The 16,630-nt window shown below is 36.2% G+C and overlaps 1 protein-coding gene across 5 annotated transcripts in view; it reads right to left on the bottom strand.

The window, feature by feature from the left end:
- Window positions 1–2,877: 2,877 nt before the first annotated feature.
- RPAP2 (RNA polymerase II associated protein 2) overlaps window positions 2,878–16,630 on the bottom strand; it is a 34,824-nt gene continuing 21,071 nt past the window's right edge. For 2 of the 5 annotated variants that reach the window (XM_048944747.1, XM_048944745.1), the window contains exon 12: window positions 3,012–3,692. In XM_048944747.1, coding sequence (XP_048800704.1) covers window positions 3,509–3,692 — 184 coding nt within the window. In that variant the 3' untranslated portion in view covers window positions 3,012–3,508. The other 3 variants (XM_048944743.1, XM_048944744.1, XM_048944742.1) reach the window with 3 other exon arrangements.

The following is a 16,630-nucleotide window of genomic DNA, read 5'->3' as shown; positions in this document are numbered from 1 at the left end:
ATCCTCTCTGGCCATGGAGACCACTGTTGAGTAACTCTGAGCAACCACTGACTTTCTCTGTATTAACTCCTTTCTCTGAAATTACTTCATTACATCTACAAAAAACAAACAAACAAACAAAAAAAACAACCAAAAAAACAACCAACAAATTGGTAAGAATCCATCCTTGCACCACAAAGAAATATTTCACACTTGCTGCAACAGCACTGAAGGAGGCTTTGCTTTAAAGTTTAAGACAGTGTGCTTCTGTTCTTAACTATAACCACTCTATAAGTATAAAACATAAAAAAAAAAAAAAAAAAAAAAAAAAAAAAAAAGTAGAAATTGACCTCTCCCTAGTATCAAGATTAGAAAAACCCACATCATGATTGTGTTTGCTCTACTGAAGGTACCTTGCCGGATAGGCTTGGAGGATTTACACAGTCACTGTAATGAACTACTAGGATTTCATGAGCCTTATGATCTAAGTGATGGCATTACCAAGCTTATGCCTACTTTGTAGTTCAACTTGGAAATAGAGGTTTGTGTCCCAGCTACGCTAAGCCCAGGATTTGTAAGGTACCTATGCTCCTGTAGTTTACAGGCAAGCACTGAAATTGTGTGCATCTGAGATGAGGCTGAAACCCACTGCTCTCTGCTGGGGGTCCCCTGTTCTTATCTGCTCAACAAATGGGAAAGAAAAGCAGTAAGCACAGCAGCAGGGTCACAAAGAAACTAAAAACATAATCAAAATGAGAAGGGGAAAAGAAAAGTGAGCTGAAAAAATTAGATCTGTGAAATGACAGACAACTGTAGCAGAAACTAGCTTTAAGCTAAAAAATAATGTCTAGATTTGAATGTTTCTGAGTAGTTAAGCTATTACAAAACATGATCATAAGACAACAAAAATGAGCTTAGCATTTGGTGCTTGAGTTCTGCTCTTTGTAGAACTTGGTAAGGCTGGTAGTACAGAAGATCCTTTTGAGTTGTCTGCAGCCTTCCCACTGCTGCAAAGCAATGGCTACATGTACACTTTTTGTATTTATTTACATGTGTTTTACTCAAGTCTGAAGGCAATGAGGTCATTAAATGTAGGTGAAGAATATAACTTCGGGTATTTTCAACTTAGAGAAGTCTTCTGAGCTGGGCAAGAAGGTCATGGAAGGAGAAAGGTTATTCTGTTCTCTCAGCACAAGAAAAGAAAGAGTAAGCTTGCTACTAAGGAGGAGGTGCAAAAATTCCAGCAGACCGTAAAAGCACCTACAGCAAACGTTAATGAAGAGGTCTTTGGACTTATGACCTATTCAGTCTTATTACAATGTAATGTTTTCAACACTGTAAGTGCTGAAGACCAAGCCTAAAAATAGCAAAGAAAATTACACCACTAAACTGACAGGAAATGTAAAAACTTTTCAAATAAGAGACAGAGAACCCATTGAAACGGTTATATTCCCAGTTTAATACCAGATAGCAACATCGTCTTGAGGTAATTGTAATCTCTATGTTAAGCATCCATGGAACAGAACAATGGCTTGTTCAGAATCTACAGGGAAGCAATACCTAGAAAAATGGAACTATAAAACAGAAATATGTTTAACTTTCTAAATCAGAACAAGATAGATATGTAATCAAATTTTCCTCAGTGTATCTTGTCTACTAATCTTCTGTAAACTTATCTTTTGGTAAGGTCTTTTTCTTTCTTTGCTTAAATACCCACTAAAAAGTTTTCCATCATGGTATGAAAAAAAAAAAAGTATCTTCTATCTAAATTACATCATGCATTCTTCTGAATTTGAGACCAGGCACTCTCTGATGGAGTACTTTTTTCCTATTGCAGATGTAGAAAAATGTATAGCTTTAAGTGCATTAAAGTTTTCCTTATTCTAAATCACTGCTTTTATGAGCTAGATTTGATGTAACTGTCCGTTATGAGGTAAGTTAGGAAAACTAAACATCACCTAAATGAACTCTGCTGCAAATGGAGCTTTCCAAGGCACGAGCTTCTATGTGTCAGGGGAAATCAACATAAATATGCTGATTGTCATGAAGGAACTACCAGGCAATAATCTAAATAGAGAGTTTTTTTAGGTAACTAATTACAGAAACAAGATAGAGGAATAAATTCTGTTTTTTAAATGGAATTGCTGTGCAGCAGTTCTGGTATGTCCTGCTTCGGTGCTGGCATTTGCTGCAGCCTAAGCACTGTCAGATACAACTTTATTTCCAAGTTTCTCAAAAGAGATGTCCTGTGAACTGGGAATACGCAATGGACCAACAACTTATGGCATTATTAAGAATTACTGCTGCATTAGTTTTAAATTGCATTTTGCAATTATTTAGTGATAGAAGCAAGTTTAAAAGTACTCATTCTAAACAACACAGCTAGTAAAAATGAAATTACTACAGAATCTTAAAATCTATTTTGAAATTGGTAACAATTAGAAAATGTTTAAAAAGAAGTTGTACATAATGTTCAGAGACACCCTCCCCCCCCCCCCCCCCCCCGCCCGCCTTTTCCTTAGAAGTAGCAAGACAAACAGGCTGCAGATCAGGTATCTTTGTGCACCATCTTCATCATTCTTAAAGAATACGGCTCCATGCACTGAGTCAAATGGAAAAATGTCAGCAGCAGTGTTTCTAACTCCCCAGACTAATTTCCCCCCCCCCCGATTCCTGCAGGTAAATTTTGGCTGAAAATGTCCAAAACAAACTAAAACCAAGCCAATAATCTGGATTCCTTTCTATTGCCTTTAAATAGAAACTCTTCAGACCATCCCCATTTTAACTAGTTTTCATGCATACCTTCAGCAGCTGCCGTTACAGAGTCAGCTTCTGCAAAGACTTCACAATCCTTATTCTAAGAAATAAACGAGAGAGCAAAAGTGCAAGAAGTACATTGAATATTTCATTTTATTTTTCACTAAAAAAGAGACATTCCAACAACTGAAGGTGTTTGTTTTTCTCCACGCAGCCATTTAAGGTAGTGGGTGACGTTACGATGATCGCCTTGTTCTGTGGGGAACAAAGTCTGAGATGAGTAATTGTTAATACACAAATTTCTTAAATATTATAATGCTAGACTGGTTAAATCATTTGAATTTTATCAGTAGATGTAAGATATTTACTCTTCTTTATTTCTGCCTAACTATAATGCAAAATGCAGTCTCAGCTTTAATGCTTTTAGTTTAATTTCATATTACCTAGACTAGATATAACATACACAAAAACCCACTGCTAAGACAGTCACTATAATCACTCAGATTATTATTTTTTTAATAAATCCCAAAAGAACTTGAAAAAAATTCCTCCCAAAATTGCAGTAAACCAACCGTATGTTCTCAAAAGATTAAAGTGATAAGCAGTCAGCGTTTACTGTCAATGACAAAATCATGACACTCATTTCCACACAACATACATCTTTTTTACTTTAAAATGTACTTTACACGCTTTCTGCTCTGGCCGATATCATCTGTAGTTATTATGCATACCTACAAAATGTTGGAAATAAAAATTGTTAACTGGATTAGTTTTATGAAATGCAGAATAGCTTAAAATTAACTGACCATTCAGGTGGGCTGTTTACTCTAAATATTCTTGTTAAACTTTCCAGATCTTCATTTTTGAAATGGAGCTCTTCAAGTAACGTGGTCAGGAACTGTGTGTATGCTGGGCTTCTCTGAGTATTTTTAAAAACTGGAATATTTTGTGACAACCTGGCAAGAAAAAAACAAACAAACAATAACAAACACTGCATACGTGTGATACAGAAAAGGACTTTTCAACATCAGCTATAAAGATGCAGGTCGTGTGAGTTCAGACAACTGTAGTGAAGAAAAGCTTGTACTATCCCACTTGATTCATTACAGTACAGCGTATGACTGTATACGTTACACACTGTTTGACCTGTACTGAAATACAAAAATTTATTAAGATGTAGTGAAACGGAAACAAAAAATTAAAAGAAAATGGGCCAGTAGTTTGTATGCCTTTAATAAATTGCATGCATTACTTAATTCAGGAAAAAAAATTGGAATAAATGCCAGATTACTTGTAAGAGAGAAAAAATATCAATGTAAAATTTCTTAACTGAAAGCTCTTACACATTCATCTCGTAAAATTTGTATAGTTCCTTCTATGAATATAATGTGAAGAAGCAGTGAAATTCATCTTAAAGAAGAACATTCTTCTGCAAATTCTTAGTAGGGCTCCTGGACAGAAGCTGTGGGTAACTGCCATCACACACACAAAGACATTCAGTTGGATGCATTTAATTGGAGGACTGCCCCCTGCAGTATGTCACAAAACGCGTAGCACGCCACACAGCGAGCTCATTTTGCTTTAAGGAAGATTTCTCCTATTACACAGAACCCTCCTACAGAGGCATTCTGGATTATTATTAATTTTACTTGATGCAAACAGACACACAAAACATCAGTTAAATTCCCAAAGTGAGGGCCAGTCTGACTGTAATCAGAATATGATTCCTCAGCTTTGACAGTCTGGACCTTAAAGCAGTGTAAGTTAATCTTTACACACTGAAGTGCTATGAACTTAGGCTTTAGGAAAGACAGTCAAAATCAGATGCTATTAGAAAGAACTGATCCTTTGGCAAAGAGAACACAGCTGATTTAAGCTTGAGAAGTTTTTATACGAGATACTAAACTTCAGTTTTACAACTGATGCTATATCAAAATACAGCATCGTAGTCAAGCTATTTTTTTGTTTTGGTCATGCAATGAAGTGCTTAAAACTCAAAGTGCCGAGAGTTGTCAAGTGAATGCTTCAAAAAATAAATAGAATCAAAGGGGGTAAAATTATATTTCTGAATTTAGCTAGTAGAGCTCAGCTTTAAATTTCAAATGGTACTTGGACTTTCTATGTTGGCTGGGTAGCAGCATTTTACAGAAATTTGACCATTTGGGCCTGATTTGCTAAACTGTTAAGTAGGATGGAGTCCATCCAGTTTCCACTGATATTAATATTTACAATGAATGGAAGCTGAAAGTAGTTGCCAACTGAGACAATAAAGTATGTTCATTTGAATAAGTGACAGACTTATCCCAACCTTACTTGGCAGGAGCTCACATCCCAGCAACAGTTGCTTGGTCTCAGTTACTGTATTTAGATAAATAGTGCTACAGAGAAATAGACACTGTGGGGAATATTTCAAAATTTTTGAGAATTGATGTGCTGTGAAGAAGCTGCTCAAGGTATTCTACAGCTTATTGAAAACTTCACAGCCCAGAGAGCCTGTAAATATGTAACAACTGAGATCAGTCTCCTGTAGTCATTTGTATGAAGACCACCTTCCCTGTAGAAAAGCTGCATATAAACTCTCAATCTATATAAACTCTAATTTTGCATATAGACTCTTAATCTAAGCTAAAACAGTGCTGGAACACAAGCAGAAGATCTTACAAGGCACAGTAAATACAGTTCCCTGACATAGAAATAAGTTTCCAAAATTTCTTCATCAGTAAATAGATTTTTTACAGGTTAAATTATCTTCCATTTACTTGGGAACTCTATTTCAGTATGTCCACCTAATTAAATACTTTCACTACTCAGCACTGACATTTATTAAGATTTTAGGGGATGCTCAAAGTAACGGTGTGATGTGAAATTAAACTGATGCATAAACCCCGCTTTGTAAACCTTTGAACAAAAGTGAAGTATTCAGAGTTAGACTTGTGATTTTTGGACTGCAGCCACTAGGCTTTGTTCTGTATTTAATGACAGGCAGGATGGAGCTGTCTCTCCTGGTGGGAAGTACAGTAGTTAGTATTTAATCTGGTAAAACAGTGTCTCCAACCAGGGCTGACAAGCTGGAGGCTTTTGCATCGTGATGCTTTATCAGTAGGGAAACAGAGGAAGCGCTGATAGAAGATCAGTGACAATTTCTGACTGTTGGTCTGGAGACGAGGATAGTGGGAGAAAGATTAGGAGATGCATTATTACTACTCTTCAAGCTATTTTTCACAGGATTTAGTAGATTATATATGAAAAGAGATGGGTGGCATAAATAGTCATGACTTCCTAAATACTGGTGCCAGGAGGCTGCAAAATATTCTCTGCAGTGTTGTAAATCTACGAGCGTTTTAACTGAATTTTCTTTTTTCTACCTTGTGCTTAAGAGAATGAGAAAAATACTATTAAGAAAAAAGCAAACAGATTGTGCAATGCTACCCAGCTCACATGCTGAACAGTATTTCTCTCTATGTATATTTTTAAAACTGGGGTTTGTGAAATTACATAGTTTCATAAATTACAAATATTTCTCACTATTATGCCGTGTTTAAGACATTCTGTTTACAGAGTAGCTGTTGTAGCCTATGGTAAGAAAGAAAAAACCATTCTTATTTTCAAGTAGTGGCCAGGCCTTAAATACTATAGAACAAACTTACAAGTGAAAATAGCTTTGGATTTATTTTTTTACCAGATCTTTGTTTGAAAAGTCATTAAGCTACTAATTATCTCCTAAGTGGGAGACAAAAATCAAGAAATAATTTCAGAGACACATGTGTAAGCTTCTAGCAATTATTTACAAATTGTGCCTAGATGGAACACTTATGTATACATAGGTACAAACACTTTAACCTTGGAAACCTGTCCGTAGGCATTTAAATGATGTTTTAACTTGTCATTTGAAAAATGGTTGTTCTCAGGTGCCTTTCCACTTCTGTAATGGTTTTTGTAGTGGCTGTCTGACCAGATGGCGCAGGCACAAGTAGCTGGTTTGCACTAATAGATGTGATAGTCTTAGTAACACTGGTCGCACCTAAATTAAATGTACTGCACAAAGGAGCATCATGGCTTGTGCTCTCATCCTTGCATGAAATGCTAACTGAACCAAACCATAGTTTCATGCAAATAAACCTTTGCAGTCTTTGGGATCGATATCTTGACAGCTACGCTGACTCTATCTCTGAAGAAACTATCATGCCCAATTTAATGATATGCAAGACTTCAATTTAAAGATCATGGAATTGACTTGAAACTCTGAAGCATCTTTAGAAAAATCAGAGCGTAAACAGGAAATAAGATTTGAATCACAGTAATAGTATTTGGTTACTACAACAACAAAACAAGAAATACAAAGCCTGCTATTTGGTTAGCTCTTTTGCATATTGCAACATTAATGCTGAAAAAACTTTCGTGAAAAACTTAAGTGAGAAAAGCTAACGAGTTAAGTGATTGAAAAAACCCTATCACCTACAGAAACGTACGTAATGTTGTCCAACATTACCCACCCGTGCATCAAAAGACTGCCCTCAGCACACTGTTAAAAGGAAACTTTCACGCTCGCTTCATGGAAAAGTTGTAAAGTGTATATCAGAGTTCGTGAAACAGTGTCGTTTCCTGCACACCCACTTACACCATATGGTAAACAGGGCTTTGTACAGTTTAAAAAGTGTTAAGAATGTCAAACTGTATCTGACTGATAAAATTTGTGTTCACTGACTATTCCACATATGCTACCTGCTAGAAAAAAAAAAAAAAGAAAAATTAATGTGAAGCCCAAGGTATTACTATCAAGCTATTAAATGACATCTGGCTGCTGAAAAACGTTTACCTAATTGAGTGCTTCAACTCAAGATTCAAGCTTTCTATGAATTAGTCTCTTTAAAAAAACATTTGACAAGTACTTTTATAAATGAAAACGTATTTAGAAGTTAGTTACATTGTGTAAATTAAATGTAATAGACTGATATTGTTTGCAGTTTCTTCACTTATCAATGCCTACACTAACCCCTAAGACTGAAGTCAGTCAGAAAAGTTGATGGTGGAGTAATGTATTCTGTGTAGTTAAGTAACTAATTGGCAAAAAAAAGTGATCTACTTGTATAATACCATTCTCCCTCACATGCTTCAAGAAAACCTTTCTGGCCTTTTGTTTTAAAATGAACTCTGTGGTCCCCTTTGAAAGTCCCCACTTTCAATGCCACCAGTGTGATATCATCCAGATAGTGGCCTCTGAAACAGGCACCTGAAGACAACGGTAAGAACACAACCACCTAAGAAAAGTCAAGTTCCTTTCCAGTATCCAAAGTTGGTCACTTAAAATTACACAAACAATGAAAGAATATGGGTGCACAGAAGTGTACCCAGTATCATGCAAAGCTTTTGTATATTCATAAAGAAAAGCCATATTATTCTTCTCGAAACAGTTAATATTTAATTCCTCTTAGAAAAATGTAAGTATTGCCAGTGTTTCTAACTTCTTCTAAAAGCTTAAAAGCTAAAAGCCAGTCACTGTAGCAGAAGCCATGGATCCAAACTCACTTATTTCAGCTCTTTACTCTGTTTTGGCATGCTTGGAAGTGACACAAAGATGGAATTATACAGTAGAATGAAGGAACAGGCACATCCTGCCTTTCTATAGAATGCTTTGCAAAATCAATTATAAACATGTTTACCAATTAATGACATTGTTTAAACACTGTGAATGATTCTTAAAACAGTCATCACAACATAGAAGTTCTTCTCTCAGTTTCCTTCTAGTTTCATACATTTAAGCCACCAATTGGACTGTGGCTATGAGCAATCTAGTCCTCTCATCCCACATGAATTTTAGCTCAAAGCCTGGAAAAACATGTTATTTATACATAACAAAGAATTAAAATGTTTACAAACCTCTTGCATCACTTTAGGTGTTATTAACATAGCTGTTAATGGTCCAGAAATATCAAGCAGCCATTCCAGCAGTGTGCTATTAGCATGTAATAGGCCAAAGCATATCTGCTCCGTTACTATGGCAATAAAGCATTAAACAAATCCCCGTGTGAACAGAAAACTCCTGATTACTAAGATCTTCACAGTTATTGCCAATGTTCAGATGCACATGAACAATATTTTAATGGCAGCTCTACACTGAACTGTGTTGCTGAGGTTTGGCATGACTGGTGAATGATCCATGGCTTTTTGTGTGTGAGCAAATGGCTCTGAAAGCAGAGCTGATCTCAGTTCTTAGCTAAGGACTTCCTCACTGAGCAGGGTGCTAAAAGCTAAACACACCATTTTGTCTTTTCTACACTTTGATTTTTCCTGACCATAATCATCTCTACTTTTCCACACTGGGTTGAATTACTCTCACTATGCAAAAATATAAATTAATTTCTATTACAAAAAAGAAGACTCTTTCTCATCAATTAGATACTGATTGGTTTTCTTTATCAGATATCATTTAACACCTTAATAGTTGGATGCCCATGAGTCACTTTTGCTGTCTTGTGGATGTAAGTCTTTAAATCAAAGGCAGGAAATGCCCCTGTCACATGGATCACAAATAATGGAAATTAACTTGGAAGTCTGTCTAATTTCCATTCAAAACTCACACTTGCAGGTCTATTACATGTCACTTCTGTATTTGGAAAAATGAAGTCATGAATGTAGGACAGCAGTTACCACCTTTATAAATAATGAATCAACAGTTAAAGGAACTAAACTACAAGGGCATAAAAACAGCATTTCCTTCTTTTCTCCTTCTGAATGTTTTATCCTCAAAAATACTGTTTGGGACAGTATTACCTAAATATTTTCTGATTGGAGATTTACAAGGAGTATTCATAAGAAGAGTGCCTTTTGCCAACTCTGCTGGCAACAGAGGTTGCCAACAACCTTCCATTTTGAGGTGAAATAATCTCTGATTGCTTCTGTGAGATATAAAGGACTGCAACACTACTGAGTGGACCAAAATATATACGCAGCAGTGCCAGCTGGCAAGTGGCAGGAGCGGGAATTGTCTGCAGTCTGACCCTGTGGAAGGCCAGTCAAAAGGCAAGTCACTGAGGGCCAGAACAAAGCCTGCACTAGGCAGGCTGCTGCCCACATCAATCACATTGACTCACTTCATGGACCAACAGTAGATCACAGGACAGTACCAAGGAGGCTGCCATCACTTTGACAGGAGCCCCTACGTTGTTTCAGTATTACAAGGTACTTTAATTTCAGCAACAGCTCAAGACTCCTTCAGCAGCTCTTTACAATGAATTTCCCATTCCTTGCACTGCAACCGGAAAGGAAAGCATAAAACCTCATCCATACCTTCAAATAAGCTTTTGAACAGATTTACAAATACTAAATAGCAGTATCATTTTGCAAATCATAGTAACAGTTCATCTCATGTAGTGTTAAAAATCCTCTAAAAATACACAGAGCCTTGTTCAGTAGGTATAGTCCTTCCATTGTAATTTGTTCTACTCCATCATCACACAAGGATTTTTTTTTAAATTGTAAATATTTCAGAGAGAGATATATATATATTCAGATATATATATTGCACTACTCATGTTAAAGATTTGATGGGCTTAGCAATGCAATAAAAATGTTATTACTCAGAAATGACATTTAATATAGCACAACTTTACAGATTACAATCTTGTTTTCCATTTTAGTTATGTTCCTATGGCAGAAGTCTGCGGTGCAACTGATTAAACAAAAAGTAATTGTTTTGTTTAAGACAAATGACCGAGTCAGTACAACCAGTGTTCCAGATCAGCAGTAAAACATTGAAGTAGTTGTGCATTGCAGCCTGTAGACCATCTGCCTGTACGTGCAACTGGAGTGTAGCCAGGTATCAATCACTTAAAATTACTGCTTCAGTCGATGGGCTGAATTGAAAAACTGGCAGCATTTACTCATTGCATAAATCCCTACTGACGGGTGTTCAGGCATTCTGACAGAACAACTCAGAGCTTTAACTTGAGGTAGAGTCCCTAATTAACTGGTGTACCACTGGATACAGTACACTTGTTTAGAGACAGCAGCCTTGTTAGTGAAGTATCTGAAATCACAGCAGGGATTTCCACAACCTTAAAGCTATGCTTTCCATCAGGCAAAAGTTAATATTGTTCAGAAAGCTGATCAATGTGTCAAAGCAGCACAATGTGTCTGTAATTGTAAGCTAAAGCTGCAATGCCGGGGAACTTAGAAAATATTTTTGGCTATATATTTAAATGCTTACACAGGCATCCTGTGTTAAAAGACACTCAGAAAATAAAAACATTACACCCTCAACTTACGTAGTTTAGCTGTTATGCTCAGTATCATTAAAAAAATAAATAAATAAAAAAGACACTTTTCTGATTACTTTCTTTTGAACATGATTTAAAAAGCTCAACTTTTTTTTTTTTTTTTAAACCTTGTTAAAAGCAGAAGGCTGTCTCCGGAGTGAGCACGTTCCATTAGAACACATTAATATTTGACAGACAATCTTGAACTGGAAGCATTTAACTTACAAACAATATGCAGAGGTATTTAAAGACATCTCTAGAGTTAAGTCTTCTGTTTAATTAAATGATGATACTACTGAGGAAAAATGTGATTATGATTAGTGTCATTTACCAGTCCAGAAGTAAAGTAGCCCTTAATTTGGAGCCCTCTGTAAGCATATCCTGACGGTCAAAGACAGAAGTCAGTTTTCAGACACATTTTTTGTCAGTATCCATACATTTATTCACATTTTTCTTTTTTCTTCAGTGAAAGATAAATGCTCTAAAAACAGCACTGCTGAATGATAATAACTGACAAATAAGCAAGTAATTTTCCTACTGAGGGTAGAAAGGGTAAAAAGCTACTTCTGGTCTAGTTTTAAACCAGCCTAAATATCCTAAAGACAAGAATTTTGTAGCTAAAGTGCAATTTATGTTTTATTCATTATTTAACTTTCCTTTCATTATTGTGTAGTGACTTGTCCACAGCATCCAGCCCAGACACTTTAATCCTCTGATGGCAACAGAAACTAAATTATTCATATTTAATTTTTTTTTGTCCACTACATTTAAATCAATGCTACAGACACAGATTCAAAATTGACTGGCATTCCTACATAACACCGATACATGCAAAATTTAAGGTTTGTTCAAAAGTAAACTTTGGTCACTGTTTCCACTGCCTTTGGTTTTTCATATGCAGCTTCTACAAAACTATTTTATATATATATATATATATATATATATATATATATAAAAATACATATTTATGAATACACTCTGAATAATTATATACATTTCGTCTTCAAAAGTTCACACCTTAGCATTTAGCTGGTTTCCAGATACAAGTTAACTTCATTGCCTTTGAACAAGACCAAATTTCACTCTCAGTGGAGCCAAGTGAATACAACTAACAGTCAAGAGAAAGCATACCTGCAGTAACCAGGATTTCATACAGGAGGCAATTAGCACAAACGGGGACGCAGGAAGCTCTGCTTTACTATGTGGGTGACAGCAAAGGCTGCCCACGGGGGCTGTGGGGTCTCCTCTTCAGAGGCTTTCAAGAGGTGCCAGACACGGCCTGGCACCTTGCTGTGAGTATCCCTGCTCGAGCAGGGGTTGGATCAGATGGATCCAGAGGTGTCTGCCAGCCTTAGCCCTGTTGGGATTCTCTGATCCAACCACCTGGTAAAACTGCTTACAAAGAACTGAAAAAGAATCAGTGGATTTCCCATCTCTCCCCTGCTATTTTCCCCCTTCCTTTTTTATTTTTTTTCCAAATCCAAACAGGCAATTGGCAATTCAGAAAATCTGAATCTATTTTCAAATATTTATTTGAAAACGACTATAAACACAAAATACCACACAGGTCCAGCAAAAACACCTAGTTATTTGGGCAGTGCTATACAGCATAGAGCTTCCCAAAGATTTAATAGTGGATTAGAAAAGCCTCTAGCCAAACGAGACCACTAGGGAAGCACTGACCATCTCAGAGATGGCTGTGGTTTCTTATCCTAAGTTCTTCTTAGTTTAGCCACATCAAAGACTGTTTCATCATTTTTGGTAACAGGTATGACTGCAGGTTGATTTTCAAATACCAACTCAAGTATATTACCACCTTTACACCACCACATTCCAAGTTATGATAATGCCTGTTCACAGACATACGGTATCAGAACTTTCATATTAAAATGTGGCAATTAAAGCACTTACATTCATACTGGGAGTTGTTCCAAACAGTTTCAAATTAGCTCACTTATCTACATAAATCCAAGGCAATAAAAAGTTCACAATGTAAGCCCAGAAGAAATCACTATCAGCTGTTTCCCTCTAACAAATCTAGGTTTCTTAGGTACACATTTCAAGGACAGGCCTTGTTTAAAGAGCTCAATTTATTTGAAGTCTCTTTCCTGCTATCCAGCTGACAGATCAAAGGTACTTCTCACTCTTAGCATTTGCTCCCACTTTACCCTCTTTTTCAACTTAGTAAAAATTTAAGTTTAGATAGATTTAAAATTTATTTTAAAATTCGTTCTTTCATCTTTTTCAGTCTTTTATTCCTTAGCTTTTCTTGTTCCTCAAAGTTTTCCCGTGACACTTCCCAAATATTGGAATCCTTGGGTTACTTAGTCACAAGAAATTATGCACAGATAGAAGACACTGGGAGATTCAGAAATGCTAAGATAAACATTTCAGTCTCTGTAATGCTTACTGATGCTTTGTAAAATATACACTGTTGTATAAATTATTGTAAACACTCAGTGAGACCATTTAATATCTAAAAGATGCAAAGATTCACCTATATTTCAACCACATCCATTTTTTGCAGTTTTTTGTTGTCAGCGTTGTTGTCTTTCTTTTTTTTCCTGTCATATACTGGCGATCTATTGCTGAGAAGTCATTATCTCAATGGCATGCAAAAAAGCCCTGACAAAACAAAACAACCACCCCTTCAATAAATATTAAATCAGAACTATACTGTCATACAGGTGGAACAGCTACAATATAATAAGCTTAGGTAAATAATTTGTCAATACTTGACTTCGTAAAATGTACTCACCTGCACTCAAATACTATGGAAACAATGATCATAAAATTGATTATAGTTTAGTTGCACAACTTTCTAACATTGTAATTTGATTACCTGCCTTTCACTCTGATATACAGATCAAACACCTGGAATAATGCAGCTGAGTAAAGAGACATGCTAGGAATAGATTTGCTTCAACTGTGTCCAATTTTTTTTTTCCCCAGAAGATAAACATAAGGACTCCCAAAAGAGGCTGCATTTTCTGATTGTTTTCATGAGTATGAAAGGAACACATTTCAGAAAATACTGAAATTAATTTTTTCCCTTCAGTGTTAACGTCCCATATTAGGATTAATAAAACTTAATTAATTGCCAGAGTGGATCTGGACTCTCAGAGTCAAAATGCTTTTATGTTTCAAGAAGTACCATACAAAGGAGAAGTACAGACTTCCTTTGCACTTGATTCCTGCCTTATCAGGAAGTGAAGACAAGTCTCCTGTTCATCAGTTTACTACTCACTATCATTTATCACATCAAAAATTGCTTGTCAGCTTTCTGAATTAATTTTTCATGCTTCTAATTAATTTTCAGTTTATCTCCATTCACTGTAGGGTATTGGAGAAACGGCAACATTCTCCAGCATAACATTACCTGTATGAAATCTCTGTTTATTTCCCCCTCACACAGATCTTTGTTGCATGGATCTCTGAGAAATCCTGTGGACTGCTGCTCTAAGTCAAGCAAATTGTAACTTAGCTGAGTTTCATAAAGCCAGGTTTTGAAGATCTTCATGGTTTTTAGTATCTTTCAGGATTCTTCCTGACTGCTTAAAAGAAGTTATTTATTTCATAGCAAAAATACTGTCTGTCTTGTCAGGCCTGACACTTTCAACAGGAGTAAGACAAAAGAAAACAGAATCTCCAGAATGAAGTACTGTCTTTTCTAAACAGCCCATCTTACTGCCTGGCATTATCAAGTTTTAAATTTCATAATCTGTGACAAGCACTGTAAGGAAAGGACTGATCAGATCTTTCAAAAAAATACTGCACTTACAGGGATTTCCACAATTGAGAGTTCTTATATTACAGTGGTTCCAGAAGAGCTCAGTAATACCACTTCTACTTTGGGCAAAATTTATTTCAGAGCTGAAAGAACAGAACTCATCTTAGGCTACTAGTGGTATCATTCAATCTCTGCACAGAACAACAAAATTAATCCAGAACCCAAGCTGGAAACTCGTACAGAATAACAGCAGATCACATTCTAGGAAGCTGTAGCAACTTTTCCAATGACGTATGCATTTAATTCTTTCTTTTTCTTTTTTTTTTTTCCTTCAGAAAACAAGCCAAATCAACTCTGATTCGCATCTTAAAATCAAATTTCCTCTAAGTCAGGAATTCCTTCTATGGGTCGTGTCCCCAGCAAATGTAGGCTGTTCTTCAGAAAGTTTACCAAGATAAAGTTAAAACTTTGAAAATAAAGGACACATTTGTGTGTCAGTCATGTTTTTCTTATAACAGATGGGTTGTGTTTCATGATAAAAAATGTTTGCATTGAATGTATTAAGATTAATTATTAATAAGGAAACAAGTATATTTTCGTAAGGTTAGAGCTTTGAGACTCAGTTGCAAAATTAACAGTTCAGTTTGCTCAGTGGTTGAAGTTAAAATATATTTAAAACTAAGTTTAGGGCAGCTGTTAACAGCATTAACCATGTCTTTTGAAGCTTTACTTCAGAACTGTCTATATTACAGTTTGACTGTACAACCTACTCTGTTATGGCATGAGTCTGAACAAGCAAGGATGTATGAAGCAATTATAGAAGGAGGGGAAAATATGACTCCAAAAAAAGTCTGCTTAATATATACATTTTCAATGAGCATAAATTTAAAAGAGTTTGCTCTCTAATAGTGCTGGACATTTTTTCCATCTGCTTGATCATCACAGATTTGTGGCACGAAGTTCAATAGGACACAAACTGCAATAGCTTCCCAAAGAGTCAACATGATAAAAATGTCTTCCAGAACTGAGTTGAAACAGAATTTGCAACAAAAAACATGTTTACTTATACAGAACACAAAAGAAACGAACTGGCAGAGGAAAGTACTTTTTCTACTACCATACTTTCAATCCATAAACTACAAGTACATTTGGAATATAAAGTTGACAAGAGCATCTAAAGAAGAAGCTCCAAAATTATACTCTGCATAAAATTATTTCTAGATTTATGTTCCTCCTGTAACAAAGGGATTAGTCAGGAAAACACCGCCATGAATGTCCATTTGCAACTGGTGAGGCGCTCCTGTACAGCATCTTTGCACAGCTGGGGATGACTTCAATCTTCTGCATGCCCCCACACACATCTGCTAGGAGCACACAGATTTCTGTCGCTTCGAGGGATTGCCAGTACACCTGGCAGAAGGACATGACCCTGCTCCTCCCTTGTGATGGGCAGAAAAACTGACAGGCACGGAGATCGTATTGCACCCAACACCCTGGTTCCAAGCAAAAGAAGTCTAGGAGACAGTGTGTGCTAAGATATCACTGCTGCTGCTGAGACCAAGGACCAGAACTGTAAAGGGAAACTAATCATCCTATCTGAGAGTTTGTGCTGGGCAGAGCACGCCCAAGTATCCCATTCAAAAGGCTGTCCACAAGAAGTACCAGAATGGAAAAGGACTGCAGCTGTCTGTGCTGCACTGAAGTACAAACTGCCACTTTCTTGTACCAGCAACTAGCAACACAGTGTTTTCTCCTTTCTCTTTTCTTTTGTTTTAATTATGAGATTCTTCCAAACTCCTAAGATTTCTTCTTCTTTCTCCTTTACAAATGAACAAGATGCTTAATTAATTTTAAAGTTGGCACTGATTAATATCCCAATGAACAACACTGCAATCCTTCAAAATACTGT

Source organism: Lagopus muta, chromosome 5, assembly GCF_023343835.1.
Source record: "Lagopus muta isolate bLagMut1 chromosome 5, bLagMut1 primary, whole genome shotgun sequence".
NCBI lineage: Eukaryota > Metazoa > Chordata > Aves > Galliformes > Phasianidae > Lagopus > Lagopus muta.
This window is presented reverse-complemented; position numbering and strand designations above follow the sequence as displayed.